Source organism: Chiloscyllium punctatum, chromosome 21 (genome assembly GCF_047496795.1).
Source record: "Chiloscyllium punctatum isolate Juve2018m chromosome 21, sChiPun1.3, whole genome shotgun sequence".
Taxonomy (NCBI): domain Eukaryota; kingdom Metazoa; phylum Chordata; class Chondrichthyes; order Orectolobiformes; family Hemiscylliidae; genus Chiloscyllium; species Chiloscyllium punctatum.
The window spans coordinates 17,341,434-17,359,205 of NC_092759.1; the positions used below are offsets into that span (position 1 = coordinate 17,341,434).

The 17,772-nt window shown below is 40.3% G+C and overlaps 1 protein-coding gene across 2 annotated transcripts in view; it reads right to left on the reverse strand.

Moving 5' to 3' along the window:
* Positions 1-907: 907 nt before the first annotated feature.
* LOC140492610 (RPA-related protein RADX-like) overlaps positions 908-17,772 on the reverse strand; it is a 42,772-nt gene continuing 25,907 nt past the window's right edge. Inside the window, exons 10-15 of one of the 2 annotated variants that reach the window (XR_011963587.1) lie at positions 17,164-17,279; positions 16,254-16,340; positions 13,786-13,886; positions 11,425-11,739; positions 9,023-9,156; positions 908-7,152 (exon numbers count right to left, since the gene is read on the reverse strand). Coding sequence is in view for 1 of the 2 variants with exons in the window: in XM_072591621.1 (XP_072447722.1) it covers positions 7,022-7,152; positions 9,023-9,208; positions 11,425-11,739; positions 13,786-13,886; positions 16,254-16,340; positions 17,164-17,279 (936 nt within the window). In the remaining variant the exon portion in view is untranslated. Of the gene's footprint in view, positions 7,153-9,022; positions 9,209-11,424; positions 11,740-13,785; positions 13,887-16,253; positions 16,341-17,163; positions 17,280-17,772 lie in introns of both variants that reach the window. The other variant, XM_072591621.1, reaches the window with a different exon arrangement.

Sequence of the window (17,772 nt, forward strand, 5' to 3'; positions counted from 1 at the left end):
AGAAGCAAACAGCAGGAGAACTCTTCAATTAATTAAATATAACGATCTGGACCAAAATAAAATTAATCTTTGTGACCTTGTACCTACCCAGTTTGATGATTTTTTTTTAAAAGGTAATCTGCCATCCTTATCTGGTCTGGTCTGCATGTAACTCCAGAGCAATGACGGTGACTTTTAACTGAAATAGCCTAGCAAACCACTCAATTGTATTCAGAAAGGTTCATGATGGCATTTATGTTTGGGTGATAAATAATGGCCTTGCATCTTCTGAGTGATTTTTAAAAAAAAATGATTAGTAACTCCTCTGACCACCTTGTTATTTTTCTTTGGTTGTAAATATGCAACTTCCAGGAATTTAATAGTCCCCACATAAAGATTATTGGATCAATTTTTAGTTTTCTTTCTTGGAATCTCCTAATTGTAGATTATCATTTCTGCATTACACAATTGATAGATTTTCAAATCCCATATGTAATGCTTATGATTTAATGTTTCTTCCTTTTCTGTGTGGCCATGCAAGTGACAGTACCTTGATCCTGCTTCTGAATTTGGTATCTTTTCAGAGTTGTTAGATCACAATAATTTAGCAAATATTCTGTGTTTTTAAATCAATATTGTATTGCTTTAAAAGCCTGCATCAGGTTTTATGAATTATTTCCAGAAACACAATACAGGGGTACTCTTAACACTCTAAAAGAAGCAGACTATTGTGAAAGTGTATCCCAAATTATGTTGCTAGCACCCAACTATTAATTGCTTCAGAAGGCAGGTGCTGTTCATTCCTCCCTCTATGAAAATAAAAACTATTTCTATTTCACAATTGTGGAATATTTCAACTTCTCTGCAGTAGAATGAAAAACCTAGATTTGATGTGTAAACAGTGTCTTGAGAATGTCCAGAATCAAGCTAACTTTGTGAATGTGTTTATTTGCATAGAATTCAGTGTACCATTTCATTAACAACTATAATACAAAATGTCTAAATTTTGATAGGAGTAAAAATTAACATTGCAAATCAAGCAGCAGAATTGGGGTGGATTAGTATTAGCAATCCGTGCTGATGGACACTCAGTCACCGATAGTAAGCCTTCTGGAAAAGGTTTGTTCCTCCTTGTTTATTATGCTGCATCCCACTGAGGAACGCATATCTGCAACAATACACTTCAGGATGAAGATTTTTATCCAGTCTTAAGACCATAAGAAATAGGAACAGGATAGGCTGTTTTGGCTTTAGAACCTGCTCTGCCATTGAACAGGATCATGGTTGATCCAACATTCCACATGTCCACTTTGCTGTCTTTTCCATTGAACCATTTATTTTCCCCTAATGATCAAGAATTTGTGTATCCTAATGCTTAAGTATACATAAGGACCTAATCCTCTCCAAGTCTCTGTGGCAAGGAGTTACAAAGACTCTCAATGCTCTGAGAAGACATTCCTCCTCCTCCTCAGTCTTGAATGTTTTTCTTCATTCATGGGATGCAGGATACACTGCCTCATTGCCCTTAAGAAGATGGTGGTGAGCTTTGCCTTGACTGCTAAAGTCAACAGTGCTGTTAAATGAGGTAGTTCCAGGATTTTGATTAAGTAACTGAAAGAATGGCAGTATCTTTTCAAGTCAGGGTAGTGTGGGGTTTGAAGAGGAAATTGCAAGTAGTGGTATTTCCATGTATGCGCTGCCGTCTTTCTGGGTGGTGGTGGTCTTGGGTTTTCAAAGTGCTTTCTATGTAGCCTTGGTAAATTTTTGCACTGCATCTTGTGGAATGGTGCCTCACTGGTGAAGGTTTGTGGATATGGTGCCAATTCAGTGGATTACTCCTAGTTGGTGTTATGCTTGGGAGCTGCACTCATCAGGCAAGTGGAGAGTATTTCATCACATTTCTGATTTGTACCTTGTGGGCAGATATTCTTTGGTGAGTTGAGAGGTGAATTACTTCAGAATTTCTAGCCTCTGACCTGCTCTTTGGAGCCAGAGTTTTTAAGTGGCTGGTCCAATTAAGTTTCTGGCCAACCGTAATCTCTAGGATGTTGATGGGAAGTTCATTGGTAATACTGTTGAACACCAAGGGCCAATAGTTAGATTCTCTTGGCGATGGTGTTTACCATACCTTTGTGGGCATTTTTGGATTGCTTCAATACCTGAGTCATTGATGATACCAAACACTTTCAAATCATTAGTGAACAACCCACTTCTCACTATATGCAAGGGCAAGTCCTTGATGAAGCAATTGAAGATCCATCCCACATCTCCAACATCCCACAGGATGGATTGAATTCTGTGAACAATAATTTTAACTTGCATACCTATGTAAAAACATAGTTCTTCATAACATTTGAAATAGGAGCTAGAATTGGCTATTTAGATTCTCAAGCTCTGCTATTCAGTTAGATCTTAGGTAATCTGATTAAGACCCTAAATCTACTTTCTTGTCTGTTTCCCATTGACTTCCTTGTCACATAAACATCTGTCCAACTTTGCTATGGGTATATTCAGCGACAAGATTTTTTTGCTGGCAGGAGAAGTGATTTCTAAAGACAAATGACCCAATGAGAGAAGAAATTCCTTTTCACCTGTCTTAAATTGGAGACTCCCTATTTTCAAATCTGCTCAGAATCTTGTTTTAATAAAATAATCTTTTGTTCTTATCTCCAATTGGTATAGGCTCAATTAACTCAGCCCTTCCTCCTAAGATAATTCCTTCATCTCAGGATTCAGTCTAGTGCACCTTCAAGTTGTTTCCAACACAAAATATGGGCCACCAAAAGTAATATGACCAAAACACTGCAGCATTTAAGCTGTAGTATCACCAATATGCCAGACATTCCTAATTTTCTGCTTCAATCTCTTTACAGAAATTAATATTCTACTTGCCTTCCTAATTTCCTTGTATTTGAATGCTGACATTTTATGACTCAAGGACTCCAGATCATTTTGTAATGCAGTGTTTTATAGTTTCTCTCAAATAATATTCTCCTGTTCTATTCTTTCTTCCAATGTGGACATTGTCCATCTATTGACAGTTTTTCTTTTTTCCCCCAACTTTAAAAAGTCTACTTCTTAAAAATATATTCAGTCATGGTATGTGGGTTTTGACATGTTATGCCAGTATTATTAATAACCCAATTACCCAGATGGCAGTTAAGAGTCAGCCACATTGCTGGAGTCATACGCAGAGAAAAGAAACCTGCAGATGCTGGAATCCAAAGTAGACAGGTGCATGGCTGGAAGAACACAGCAAGCCTGCAGCATCGGGAGGTGGAAAAGTTGACATTTTAGGTGTGACCCTTCTTCAGGTCATGCATAGGCCAGACTAGGTAAAGATGGGCCAGATGGGTTCTTCCTGACAATTAACAATGATTTTCATGGATATTGTTGATCTCTTGATCCCAAACCTTTACTGAATTCAAATTTCATCAACTGCCATTGCAAGATTTGAACCCAGGTCTGGATTAATAGTCTAGTGATAAGACCATTAGCCATCACTTCCCTGCAAGTTATCTGTATCTCTTTGATTCTCCTCTAATGTACCCAAATTTGCTGAGAATACAATGATGATCCCTTATTCAAAGCCATCAATAAAATCATAAATAATTGTGGTACAACACTGATCTGTGGGGTTCATATTTAGAATCAGCTGCCAGAGGAAGTGGTAGATACATGTACCTATCAAAATATTTTAAATGTTGTATCTCAATAGGACAGATTCAGAGGGATATGGGCCAAATGCAAGCAAATCAACCTATTTGGCAAAGTTGGTCAGCATGGATGAATTGGAGCGAAGGGTCCATTTCTGTACTATATGACTCTTGACTCTAGTTAGTTTGCTATCCTGAAAATTACCTTTGGTGAGCCAATGTTCAGGCTAATATATCATCCTTAAGTACCATAAAGCAATTATCTTGTATAATAACCTTTGTTGTGGCACCTTTTGCAAATCCAAATGTGTTACATGTACTAAACTTTATATCCATTCTATTTAAACCGTATGCAGCCACACGATACTTGGAGGAATGTGCTATCTGCAGTGGTATATGTATACATAGAACTCTACTTATTTTAGTTTACACTGCATTAAACTTACAGGCTTATCCCAAAGTGGTACTTGTATCCATATTGTGCACAGATATGCATTGATAGCAGGCTTTTTCCCTGTGTCTGGAACTATTTGTTGGAATTTTTATTTGTTTTATATAATTTTTACTAGTCATTTTATCTAAATGCTGTGCCTTGATCAACTCCAGTAGACCTTCTATATGTGCAGTGAATGTGGTTTGAAATATTTCTTCAGGTAAAGCACTAAAATGCACAATGCGAGGTTCACCAGGGGCTGAAGGAAAGAATAGAAAACTAAGAAGAAGCTTGAATCTGACGTGATTTGCAGTACAGAGGAACCTCTATTATCTGAAGTATGTGGGCAGGGAGTATTTCATTCTGATAATAGAATGCCAGATAATTGAGGTTCCTCTAAATAATGATCAGTTTCATGGGATTTTGAGAAACAAACTTTTATATTAAAATGTCCATTGGAAAACTCTTGAATTATAAGATATAGCCAAATTGTATGGTAAATTTGTAGTCTTCACTGTCATTTTTGCTGCTGGCTTAACCATCAATGTGGGTTTTTAAAGGCTATAAGAAATCTTTTATCCATAAAGTCCAAGTGAAATCTTTTGTTTTGGTGATAGTTACATAATGTCCTTTGATCCTTAATCACCAATTTATTGTGTATCCATCCATAACTGAATACTGTAGGTTGAAGCCAGTTCTGACTTGCCTGAAATAATCGCTTTAAATAAACTTTGAATATTCTGGACTGAATCACCTCTCTTCCCCCAGTGACCCAGTAAACTCTAATGAAACACTAATCAAGCAAAAATTGCGAAATGAGGAACAAATAATAATAACTTTTAACTAATAGCTCAATTTAACTTTTTGTTTCACATTATCTCCGTTATAATACATATCTTAAAGATGTGGGATTAGTTGTAATTTATGCTGTCAGTTCCCTGGATGGAGAGATTCAACAACCAGGGTGCTGGAACGAGGGAATCATGGAGCATTCTGTCGACTCTACTTTAGCAGCACATAAATATTGGCAGGTTCCAATACTATTTTGCCAATATTGCGTGTGCTGCTCCAATATGGCTCGACGCTTGCAGCAAATTGCAGGAGCACATGGTAAATTTGAAGACCCCTGCTGTACAAGAATCATAAAACTGTAATGGCCGGGTTTGTTTGCTCTACATTGAATTCCAAATGTGAAAAATAAAAGTAAAGAATTTCATTAACACTATTGACTTTTTTTTTTGACTTACTGTTCTTTTGAATTCTCAGTGCACTGAATATTGCAATTCAGAATTCATTTAAGGTTTTGCAACTTTTTTGGGGACAGTGCTTCCCAAACTCTCCCATTGTGACTTTTTCACTACATTTGCTTTTATTGTGTAGTACGGTAAAGATGGATTGGTACCAAGGGGTCAAGCCTGGAAATGTTGGGATGAGTTAGAGTAAAGTTACCCAGGAAAAAACAGATTAAAATTAAGTTTAAATGAGTTAGAAGTCTCCTGCTGTGTGACAGCTGATTAGCAACTATTAGCTATTTCTTAATTAGCATTGCCTGATACCTTGTCCTCAAGCAGTGCCAACAACCACAATGCTTTTACCATGTCATCTGTTAACGCTTAGAATAGAATTTGTGCCAGTTGACTACTTTCTCACCCATTTGGGCCTCAGAAGTCACCCAGCACCAATTCCCATTTCTCTTCCTGTTCATGTAGATCAATCCTAGATAACTTTTTTAAAAAAGCTGCTTCACCCAAACCTGCTTCCCTCCAATCTGAAATGAAACATGAAAGATTACCTGAAGAGTGCAGAGCTTAGGTATAATCCTTTACCAAAACAGTTTGATTAAACACCCTTTCATATTGTACACAAATAAAAACAAATTACGTTGGATAATGTATATTCCAGATACTGTCAACAGGGTGAAAGGACTAAGATGCTGCAAATACCATGCCAGAAGACAGTTTACTAATTTGATCAGTAAAATTAGTTGCTTTAAATCACAGAAGAATTAGGAAAACCACCTACAAGTATAACACAGTACCCAACCTTGGACTAGCTACTCACTCAATATAAATTGTGCACACAGTAAAGACTCCACCGTCTGAGGGGTTGCTCTCAGCCTAATAATTTATTTTCTGACCATCTTATTTTCTATAAGCTGTTGGTGCATGTTCCAATAAATTTAAAATTACCTGCTCAGCTGGAGACAATATTTATAGAAAAAGTAATGTCAAATTTACATAAAAAGCTTATGATTGCATTCCCTGGCAAAAGGGGGAAAAAGACACTTAAAAATTCTGCTCTCAGCCCTGTTAAAAATTGAATTAGTATTAACAATTTTTTTCAATTTCTCTCTCTCTCCACACCCTTCCCCCCCCCCCCCCCCCCACCACCGAGTTCTTTTAACATGTCCTGTAAATACATATAAACTCATTTACGAAAAGAATTCCTAGCATGTTGATAATAAACAACTTGCTTAAAAGATACATTATTTTTCTCTTGCTCTCTCCTTACCATCTTCCCCATGCCACTATGATGCTGGACCTTACCTGGGTCAGTGGTTCAAATCAGCCAACTCAGAATTTGACAGGAATGAAACCTGAGCCTTTAGTCAGAATGTCAATACATAGAAATAAATCTTCACACAGCAGGTGGCAGGCAGAGGAATTATGAAAAATCCTTTCCGTCACTGAACTGCCATCAAACACTTGAGTATACATTTTGAGGGGGAGGTTAAGAAAACAGTCTTTGTTCACCAATAGGGTCTTAACTTGCAGCAATGGGAAGAGATGACAGAAATTGATACAGTTCCATAGGAACAAAGCTTTTTTCTTTTAAGTACAAAAAAAATCCAACAAAACTAAAATTCTAACGTAAACTCAGAACTGCATATTCGATCCAGTCTGAGCAAATATTGTTGGGGGATTCAAAGGAAACAACAAAGAGCCTGAATGGTTCAGAGAGCTCTGTGCTGGACATAGGCACGATTGAGAACGACTTCAACATTGGTGCCTCCCTGATTGCAGATATCGAGGATAAAGATGAACATCATTTCCTCCAGACCGGCTGCAGATCTGAGAATGTCACCTGTCAATAAACAAATCAGTGATGTGTAGGCTAAATAACAACTGTCACGTCAATTTTCACTTTGTATTGCTTGGTTTTCAAAATTTATTCATTAGAGTTTAGAAGAATGAAAGGTGATCTTATCGAAACAAAAAGATGACTTGATGGGTAGTTGTTGGGAGCATTTTCCCTTTTATGGCAAAAAACTTAAACTGTGGGATATTTTAAAAATAAGAGCCTCGTTTAAGTTAGAAGTGAGGAAAATTGTCTTACAGGCTTATTGTCTGTCGTTATCTTCCTCGCAATGAAAGCTGGATCATAGAATCCCTAGAACATGGATGCAGGTCATTTGGCCCATCAAATCCACCCCCACCCCACCCTCTCTGTATTTTGCACAGTTAATCCATCTGCGTATCCCTGGACATCATGGGCAATTTAGCACGACCGATTCCCCCTAACCTGCACATCTTTGGACTGTGGGAGGAAACCAGAGCACTCAGTGGAAACCCACGCAGACAGTCACCTGAGAATGGAATCAAAACCAGGTCCCTGGCACTGTGAGGCAGCAGTGATAACCACTGTGCTTTGTACCACCATGAGTTAAATGGATGCTTGTTTGAGTCAAAGGGTAGAAATAGTAAAAAGTGAAGCTAAAGGCAAAATCAGATCAAGTATTATTTGATCAATGGCAGTGCAAGGCCAATGGCCTACTCCTAATTTGCAAAGGATACAGAACACACACAAGCAGAAGATGCAAGGTTGACTCTAGAGATATGAGCTCAATCTAAGTGCATTGTGTAGATGTTATCATGTTACAATAGTGATATCTTGGTGCCTCTTAGCTCTGACTAATCCCACAGTCATGGGCCTTCATACCTTAAATACCAACTTGTACCCCCACCATGCCTCCTCCATAACCACTTTCCAGTAGCTGCCATTGGCAGGCCTCAACAGCCATACAGTGATGAATAAAAAATTAAACATCTAAACAATCTAATACAGGTATGTAGCATACACATTTGAGTTTGTAAACTACCATTCAAACATATCCATTCAGCCCTCTCAAAGCTCAGCAAACGTCTATTTAGACTTAAAAAGACTTTTAAAGAGTCTTTGATGTTAAGCTGATTAACTGAATTTATCCCTTACTGAGATAATGATAACTCAGTGAAGAATCCACAATGACATACCTATAGTCCTTGGGGAAATATTAACAAAGAGCTCTACTAAAACTGCGTGGCCAGCTGCTTTTTTCTAACTTACACCTATCAATCAGAGTAGTTTAGCAGAGTTTTAAACTCCTTGAAAGTTGCATCTAAAATTTGAAAAGCAGACCAATGAAAGAATTTCAGATTATAAATTATACAAATTTTATCCACTCCAAGAAAGTTTACAAAATATTCCAATGTGGAATCAAGGGTTATGGAGATAAGGTAGTAACAGGATACTGATTGTGGATGATCAGCCATGACCATACTGAATGGTGGTGCTGGCTCGAATGGCCTACTCCTGCACCTATTGTCTGTTGTCTAATTCAAAACTCCAACACAGCAAAATGAAGGCTCTTGTAACAGTCAAAATAGGGCCTCTTTGAATTCAGCACCACTCTGACTGCTGGGAAAAATGTCATGCCTTCAACATCAAAGGATAAGGGAACAGAAGGATGTGCTAATGAAGGGTGAGATGAAGAAGAATGGGAATACAAATAAGTGCAGCATAACTATCAGTAAAGGTTATATGGCTAGCATGGCTTGTTTATCTGCTGTACAATCTATGCTGTTTCAGTTTACAAATGAAGAGTGGGGACTGAGTCGAGATATCAATAGGCAGTTGGAACTCAGTCAGTCAGTACATTCAGGAAAATAGAAAGAAGGTGATAGTAGACATTTACCAGGGGAAGGTGTTGAGCAATCTGCACCATCTGTGCCAGTGTGGCATGTCTGGCTAAATGCTAGCCCTCCATGAGCCAAAATGGAGATCAGAGTGTTGCTGTGCTTGGCAGGATGTATAGCTCGGTGATCCAACCTGGAAACGATAGGGAGAAAGATGGCATCTAAAGACAATTCTTCATTCAGTCCTGGAACAGGAGAGAGGACAAAACAAGTAAGATTCCTGTTTCATATTCCCTTTTTGTCCTATCTCAAAGACTGGGTGTTTCCAGTCTTTGCTGTAATAATCTCATCTGCTGATTGGTTACACCCTTAGATTAAGGAACACAGGATTCCTGCTCTAGATCACCATCAAAACCATCCCTCCCACCAAACATTAGGGGTGCAAATTTCAAATAAGGCAAAAAAGATGTGATCAGACAAATAGAAGGTCCACACAACAACCTTAAGGCAACTGGGGATAGACAATAAATGGCAGCAATGCCAATAAAGCCTCCATTCATGGGAATGATTTGAAAACAAGTAACTTTTACCTGATTGCTGTCCATATCCTTGGGAGATCTTAAAAGGGCTGACGCATAGGTCACATATGAACAACTCTTGGAGAAGCCTTCAGAAGGGCATTAGTATCAGAGACATTATATTCCAGTAACACAGAACACCTTACAAAGAAAATGGACAAAAATTGCAATCTACAGCACTAGAACCAAGCAGGTCTAGAGTCCACAGATGGCCATTTGGCCCACTGTGTTTATCAACTCCTTGTAAGAGGGATCCAATACTAATTCTCTTTGTCCCAATATCTCCCTGTAGAATACAATCCCAAATTAATCCCACTGCTCTATTCTCTCACCACAGGTGTATCAATTTCAATGTCGAAGAGTGTGGGACTGGAAAAGCACAGCGAGTCAGGCAGCATCCAAGAAGCAGGAGAACTAATGTTTTGGGCATAAGCTCTTCATCAGGAATGTGGTGGTGGGGGTGTGGGGGGAGGAGGAAGACAGAGATCAATCAGAGAATGCGGGTGGGGGTGAGGTAGCTGGGAAGGCAATAGGTCGATGGTGGTGGGGGGTGATAGTGATAGGTCAATGAGGGGGATGGAGTAGATAGGTGGGAAGGAAGATGGACAGGTAGGACAGTTCAATAGGGTGGTGCCGAGTTGGATCTGATATGAGGTGGGGGAGGGGAGAAGAGGAAAATGGTGAAATCGACGTTGATGCCATCTGGTTGGTGGGGCCCAAGGTGGAAGATGAGGCGTTCTTCCTCCAGGCGTAAGGTGGCTAGGATTTGGCAGGGGAGGGGGCCAGGACTTGCATGTCCTTGGCAAAGTGGGAGGGGGAGTTGAAATTGTCAGCCACAGGGCAATGGGGTTGTTTGGTGTGTGTGTCTCAGAGATGTTCCCTAAATGTTCCGTGAGTTGGCATCCTGTAACCCCAATGTACAGGAGACCACATCGAGAGCAATGGACACAGTAGGTCAAGTGGGTGAGTGTGCAGGAAAATCTCTCCCAGATATGGAAGGATCCTTTGGGATCTTGGATACAGGGAAAGGGGGGATGGTGTGTGTGCAGGTTTTACACTTCTTGCGGTGGCAAGGGAAGGTGCAAGGAGTGGAGGGTGGGTTGGTGGGGGGTGTGGACCTAACGAGGGAGCCACGAACGGAACACAGATGGAGGTTGAGGGAAATATATCCCTAGTGGTAGGGTCTGACTGTAGGTGACAGAAATGGCAGAAGATGATGCACTGTATCTGGAGATTAGTGTGGTGGAAGGTGAGGACGGGTGGGGAAATGCGGTTCTATCCTTCTTGCAGTTAGAAGGATGAGGTTCAAGGGCAGAGGGGAAGGAAGTGGAGGAGATGCTCTGGAGGGCATGGTTGATCATGTGGGAGGGGAAATTGTGGTCCTTGATTAGGAGGCCATCTGGCATGTCCTGGAGTGGAATTGCTCTCCCCTTCTAGCCCTGTATCAAGCCCAGACTAATCTACTATCCTGAAATGCATATAGATCTTTATCTATAAAGATGAAAAGTTATTACTGAAATATTTTGATGACCTTGGGCATAACTTCAGATAACATAAAATTCAAAGGTAGTAAACTGAACAAAATAACAGACTTTCCTATCGGACCTGCTCTGCTTTTCCAGTGCCACACTTTTCAACTCTGATCTCTAGCATCTGCAGTCCTCACATTCTCCCTGTATCAATTTCAAAGCAGTTACACTCCCCTTATAGATTTGTATGTCAAACTAACCTCTGTCCACACTTTCCCAAAAGCCCCATAACAATTAAAAACTTTTTTGTACAGGCTAGTCCTAAGATACAGAAGCTCCTGCACAAATTGCCAATATGTGCTGATAAAGCAAAATGTTAAAACTTCCAGATCTTGTTAACCAAACTCATTTTACCTAAAATGGTCACAGTGTAGTATCCATAGCAACATGCTGGTTCACATTGTTCCAGATCCTCAGTCTGACCTGCTGGGATTCCAGAAAAATTGGACGGCTGGAGACCAAAAGTTTTGAGGAGGAAGGACTTGTCTCTGAAGTGGAAGCAACGAGCTACCATTTGGGAAACGTTTCCCCGATGGGCAATGTGCTCTCGCTGTGATGAGCAGTCAATCCGAGAGAAGATGGGCTGGGCTAAGCTCATTGCACTTGGAGTCTCTTCCACATCATCAGAGTCTGTGTAGAACTCCTCACACGCTTTTAGGAAGTTGAGGGCTTCAAAAGAAAGAAATGTTGTACTGCATTCATACCATTTCAAACTTCCAAATCTACTTCATACAAAACAGTTTACTTTTACAGTATAGCCAGTATGATGGAAGTGAATGCAGCAGCCATTTTGTGCAGAGTACAATTCACATGCACTGATTAGATTGATGGTTATGAATTTACTTTTAAATGGTATTGCTTTAGGAATGAGACTAAGAAAAATCTCTGCTCTTCAACTCAATTGTAAAATACATTCATTTGAACAGTTGGACAGCAATGATATTTAACATCTCAACCAGCCACACTATATTGATTTTTTTTAGATTAGATTAGATTTCTTACAGTATGGAAACAGGCCCTTCGGCCCAACAAGTCCACAATGACCCTCCGAAGAGTAACCCACCCAGACCCATTCCCCCTGACTAATGCACCTAACACTATGGGCAATTTAGCATGGCCAATTCACCTGACCTGCACACCTTTGGATTGTGGGAGGAAACCCTATCTTAATCCTTAGATATAGTGTAAATCCACAAGAGAGAGTCACAGAAATTTAGAGCTCAAGAGATGGCCATTCAGCCCATCCTATATTTTGCTTTGCAGATCAATCCTGAATATTCCCATTGCCTTATCTCCCCAGATCCTTATACCAATGCAAAAATAATCCAAGTGCCTTGCTCTCCTTACAACTTTGTAGCAATACCCAAATTAATTCTGTTGACTCTTGCCTTTCCTACACCCTATATCAATCCCCAAACTAATTCCATTGATACACTGTTTCCATATAGTCTTGTATATATCCCAAACTAATCATACTGCTCTCCTCCCTCCCCATTGTTCTTTATCATCATTCCCACACTGATCCCACTGCCTCATTTTCTCTTCATAACCTGATTCAATCCCTGACTAACCTCATTACTCCACTCTCCCCTTCTTGCCCTGTATCAAGCCCAGATTAATCTACTATCTGGAAATGCATATACATCTTTATCTATAAACATGAAAAGTTATTACTGAAATATATTGATCACCTCAGGCATAACTTAAGAAAAAACAAAAATCAAAAGGTAGTAAACGGAACAAAATAACAGACTTCATTCAGGAGGACACAGAAGAAATAGCTGTGCATTTGTGATGCCAAGGCACAGAAGGCTATGGACAAATTGCTGGAAAATGAGGTTAGAATAGTTAGGTGGTTATTTTTGACTTGCGCAGACCCAACGGGCCAAAGAGCCTTTATCTATGCTGTCTTTCAGACACCTGGCAGGTGAAATTTAAGGCAAAGAAATGTTAAGGGATTCACTACGGTAGAAAGAATAAGGTCAGCAATATAAGCTAATCTGAAACAATTTGGTGGGAAGGTGCAGGAACAGAGAATTTTCAATTTTGTTGCTGTGATGATCTGTAATATGCTACTTGAAATGAATGGGTGTACACAGATTCAATAACAATTTAAAAGATATTTAACTGCAGTGGGCAGAAGCTAGCTCGATACTAAAAAGCTAGCATAGATAAGATTGCTTCCATAAGAGCCATGATTCTAATTACAACAATCTCAAACTAATCCTGGTTTTCTCCATTACATCAGACTGCTTGCACACTGATAAACTATCTGAATGAAAATAACCTGGAACACGAATTGGTGCCAACAGATAATATCACATGAGCCTCTCAATAATGTGTAATCCCCTTTTGAGATAGCAAAGGGTCAATTAACTCCTTCCCAAGCCCCACAGCAGATGTGGTTCCACGTAAGTAATCTCTACAGCCACAAGATGTCAGCCCTCTGACTTTCTCTTAAAAGTGAGGGCTTCTGAGCTTGTCAGCTACTGGCTGGCCTCTGGTCTCTCACCAACATTGGCAGGCTGCATTTGAGAACCTAGTCACAGAGTACATCCAGATCTTTAGCTGCTAAGGATAATGGTGGAAAGTAGAGTCGCAGCTCAGTCATATTCTGACTTCAGGAGTTATCACATTTGGGATGATAACCCCATGCCACATCCTAACAACAGAACAAAACACAGAATGCTACAAGGAAGCTCAGTTTGTTCGAACCTTTCCCAGGACTTGCATCACGGTTCACGTCCTTCTCGTGACTTCGTAGATGGTGAGCTGCATTCTCTTCCACCCTAGCTGATCCTGTATCCTTACAGAGTCTAGGTTAAAAAGGAACCAATTATATTATGTGGTGCTTTCACATGCCAATGTTCTAAACTGGAGAGATGTTAAGTGAGAATCAGAATTTATTATCACATGTACTAAAAGGTGGCAGAAATCAGAGGCGAGGAGATACAGTTTTACAAAATGATATGGCAGAGGAGGCCGTTCAGCCCACTGTGCCTATTGTGCCTCTTTCAAACAGTCTTCCCAATAGCCCAATTTCTTTGCTTTTTCATATAGCCCTGCAAATAACTCCCTTTTGAAAGCCATTTTTAAATTGATTTCTACCATCCTTTTAGGCAGCATATTTCAGATCTCTCCAATTCAACCCATAGAAAGCAACTCCCCTCATTTCCCCCCTCTCGTTCTGCCAATCTCCCTTTAAACCTTAGAACAATCTCAGCTGCTCAATTTTGTCTGATAACTGAAGTCCCCCATCCTCGTAAATTTCTTCTCCACTCTTTCCAGGCCTCAATATCTTTTGAAAATGTGAAACGTAATATTTGAAGCAACACTCCAGCTGAGGCCCAACCAGTAGTTTACCAAACTTTCACACAGATGCTTTGAATTTGTACTCTGTGCCTCAAGTCCAGGGTACTTTGTTTTAAACATAAATGTAGGAAGTCTTGCTACAAGTATATAGGGAATTGGCGAGATGCCACTCAGAGTACTGTGTGCACTTTCGGTTTCCTTATTTAAGGAGGCAGTTCACAGAAAGTTTACCAGGTTGATACCTAAGACGAAGCAGCTACCTTATGAAGAAACATTAATCAAACTGGGGATAAACAGCAAGTAGAAGAGGTGATCTTGTTGAATTACAAAATTCTAAAAGGAGGTTCCTTTCATGGAAGACTCTGAAACTACGCGACAGAGTTTAATAATAAAGGAGCTCCCATTAAGACAGAAGCAAAAGAAAGAGAAATTCCTTCTCTCATAGTATTGTCAATCTCTGAAATTTTCTCCAACAGAGAGCAGTGAAAGCCGGCCACTGAATATGGGGTGAGAGTGTGTCAGTGGAAAGGCACAGCAGGTCAGGCAGCATCCGAGGAGCAGGAGAATCGACATTTCGGGTATAAGCCCTTCATCAGGAATGAGGCTTGTGGACAGGGAGCTGAGAGATGGGGGGATGGGGGTGGGTAGCTGAGAAAGTGATAGGTAGATGAAGGTGAGGGAGAGGTCGGGGTGGGGTGGGGTTGGAGCAGATAGTTGGGAAAGGTGATGGACAGGTCAGGAGGGTGGTGCCAAGATGGAGGCTTGGGACTGGGATAATCCTTCCCCAAGCCCTACCCCCTCCCATTTATCTTTCAGCCCCCGGCTCATTCCTGATGAAGGGCTTATGGCCGAAACGTGGATTCTCCTGCTCCTCAGATGCTGCCTGACCTGTTGTGCTTTTCCAGAAACACACTCTCGACTTTGATCTCCAGTATCTGCAGTCCTCACTTTCTCCTGGCCACTGACTATGTTCAAGGCTGATCGACAAAACAGTCACAGGTTATGATGGGCAGAAATCAAAAGTGGGGGTAAGGCCATAATCAGATTAGCTGTGATCTTAATTAATGTCACAGTCAGTTCAAGGGGCTAACATCTATTCCCACTCTTTACGTTCTATGCTAAATAACCTTGTCAATCTATTTTTAAGTGGAGAGCTTTAATTCAGTAAAGAGATTTAAAAGGTGTCCAGGGGTATTATCACCACATTTGCAGTAGAGGCAGGAAAATATGGAGCTGTCAGAAGTTGGAGAGCAGAGGATCTAAACAACAGAACATGGAACATGGTGTCAGTGCATTAAAAGAAATGCTGCTTGTGATGTTTAAAAGGATGATGTTTCTGAATGCGCCTAATTCTGGACAAGTTACAACACTGTTCTCAAGTTCTGAACAATTTGGAAATTGTGCACAGTGGAGCTAAGCAAGGGAACAGAGAGAAAAACTCCTGCCTAAAGGCGAGGCATTGCTGGGCTGTGAAGACAATGTGAGCTCATGGAGAATTCAAATGCAGAGCTACAAGAATTACACAGTGTTTACAGCACAGAAACACCCCTTTTGGCCCATGGTAAACTTTATACTCTGTACAAGCTTCCTCTTAACCAGACCCCACCAGCATAGTCTTCTATTCCTTTCTGCATCATGTATTTATCCAGATTTCCCCTAAATATATCGATACAATTCACCTCAGTCACTATTGTACCAAGTTCACATTCTCACTACTGGCTGGGCTAAAAGGTTTGTCACAAATTCCCTCTTTCACTTATTAGTAGGTATCTTAGAATTAGTCAGCAACCTGACAAAAGAATTGGAGTTCAGTCATTAGATGTGCAGCACTGAGCAGCAAGACATTCAGAGTGAGTGAATGTTTCAGTTACCTCACTGGTGTACATTTTTTCTCGCAGAATGCACTTTTTCTTTTTCTTTTCTGTGATAAGCCAGCTTGTTTCTTCGGACGAGGTCCACTGGTGAAACAAAGTTCCAGTATATTAATTCAGTCACATTTCCAACACAGAGAAGGTGGGGTCTTCCCTTCTGCTGAGGTTAGGTCTCACTGCATTGTCTCCTACTGTATGCCTCATTCTCCCTCCTCTGCCCCACCAATATCTCTAAACTGTGTGAATTGTTAGCTCCTTCAGTTACATCTCAACACAGAGGAACTAAAAGCCAAGCTTGTCACCTGACCACAACCTTTTGACTACCTTTCCAATCTTGGTTTTACTCTCCTGGATTACTGCTGCTAATTATGTCTTTTGATTGTTGCTTCAGTTGTTTGACACAGTAACTTGCCCAACAAGATGAGGAATACCCTCTGATCCATTCTCTAGTCTGCAGTGAATTATCTGGCATTAGTCCTGGCAGCAAAACAAGAGGTTTCTGGAAGATGGGGGGAGAACATCAACCAAGATTCCTACTTCTGATAATCATCCCAATGACCAACTCCCACCCACCTAGAAATGTAACTGGCTGAACACCAGGTGACATCACAAAGCTCTTTGCAGTCAACTAACTTATTGATACTCACTGTTCAAACTCATGAACGTGAAACAGGCAGAGCGAGATCTGAATTCAGACCCCATATGTTAGTCATTGCCTTCACCAGGGGACAGGAGATCTCCAGCACAGAGTAATTCAAAGTAGCTGATTTTCCTACCCATCAAAATAACTGACTTCGAATTGCCTGAACGAGTCTCCAACTGGAGACTTTAGAAATAAATATATCTTGCCTTCACAAACACTAATTTCCAACAACAGAAAATAATTCCACGTATGGAAAATAAGTCTCACCTCAAGATAGGGATTACAGGACTTTTGTTTTCTCTTATGCCCTGAAATGGCTGGTCAGCGTCAAGCAATTCTTCATACTCCTCAGTTCCTCCAACGGCATTATAGACTTCAGTGAACTGTAAGACAAGAACTTGCCAGATAAACCAATTGGCTACCGGATAGGCTGGAAATCTGATAATGATAGAAACTTCCTGTTTACCGCCAAGATGTAACGTCACAAAAGCCTACGTCAGTGTCTTCTTTACCCAGCACAAACCACTGATATGGTGAAAGGTGGTGAGAATCATATTAAAGCCTTGTAAGATAGGGACAGTATCTTGTAATATTGGTGCACTGACATGAAAAAATAAGAAAACAGGTTTCCGTGCAAAATGACACTGGAACATTTTAAAACAACTTTAAAAATAATCACTTGGCTGTAATGTCTTTGTCACGATGTAGGAAGCACGGTGGCAATTTGTGTTCAGCAAGCTGTCATCAGATAATGGTCAGAAAACTTGTTTTCTCGTAATGTTATGTCACGTATACACATCGGCCACGAGACCAGACAAACACCCCTCCCAGTCTTCTTCAAAGAATCCCTTAGGTTCTTTTATGTTAACCAGAATT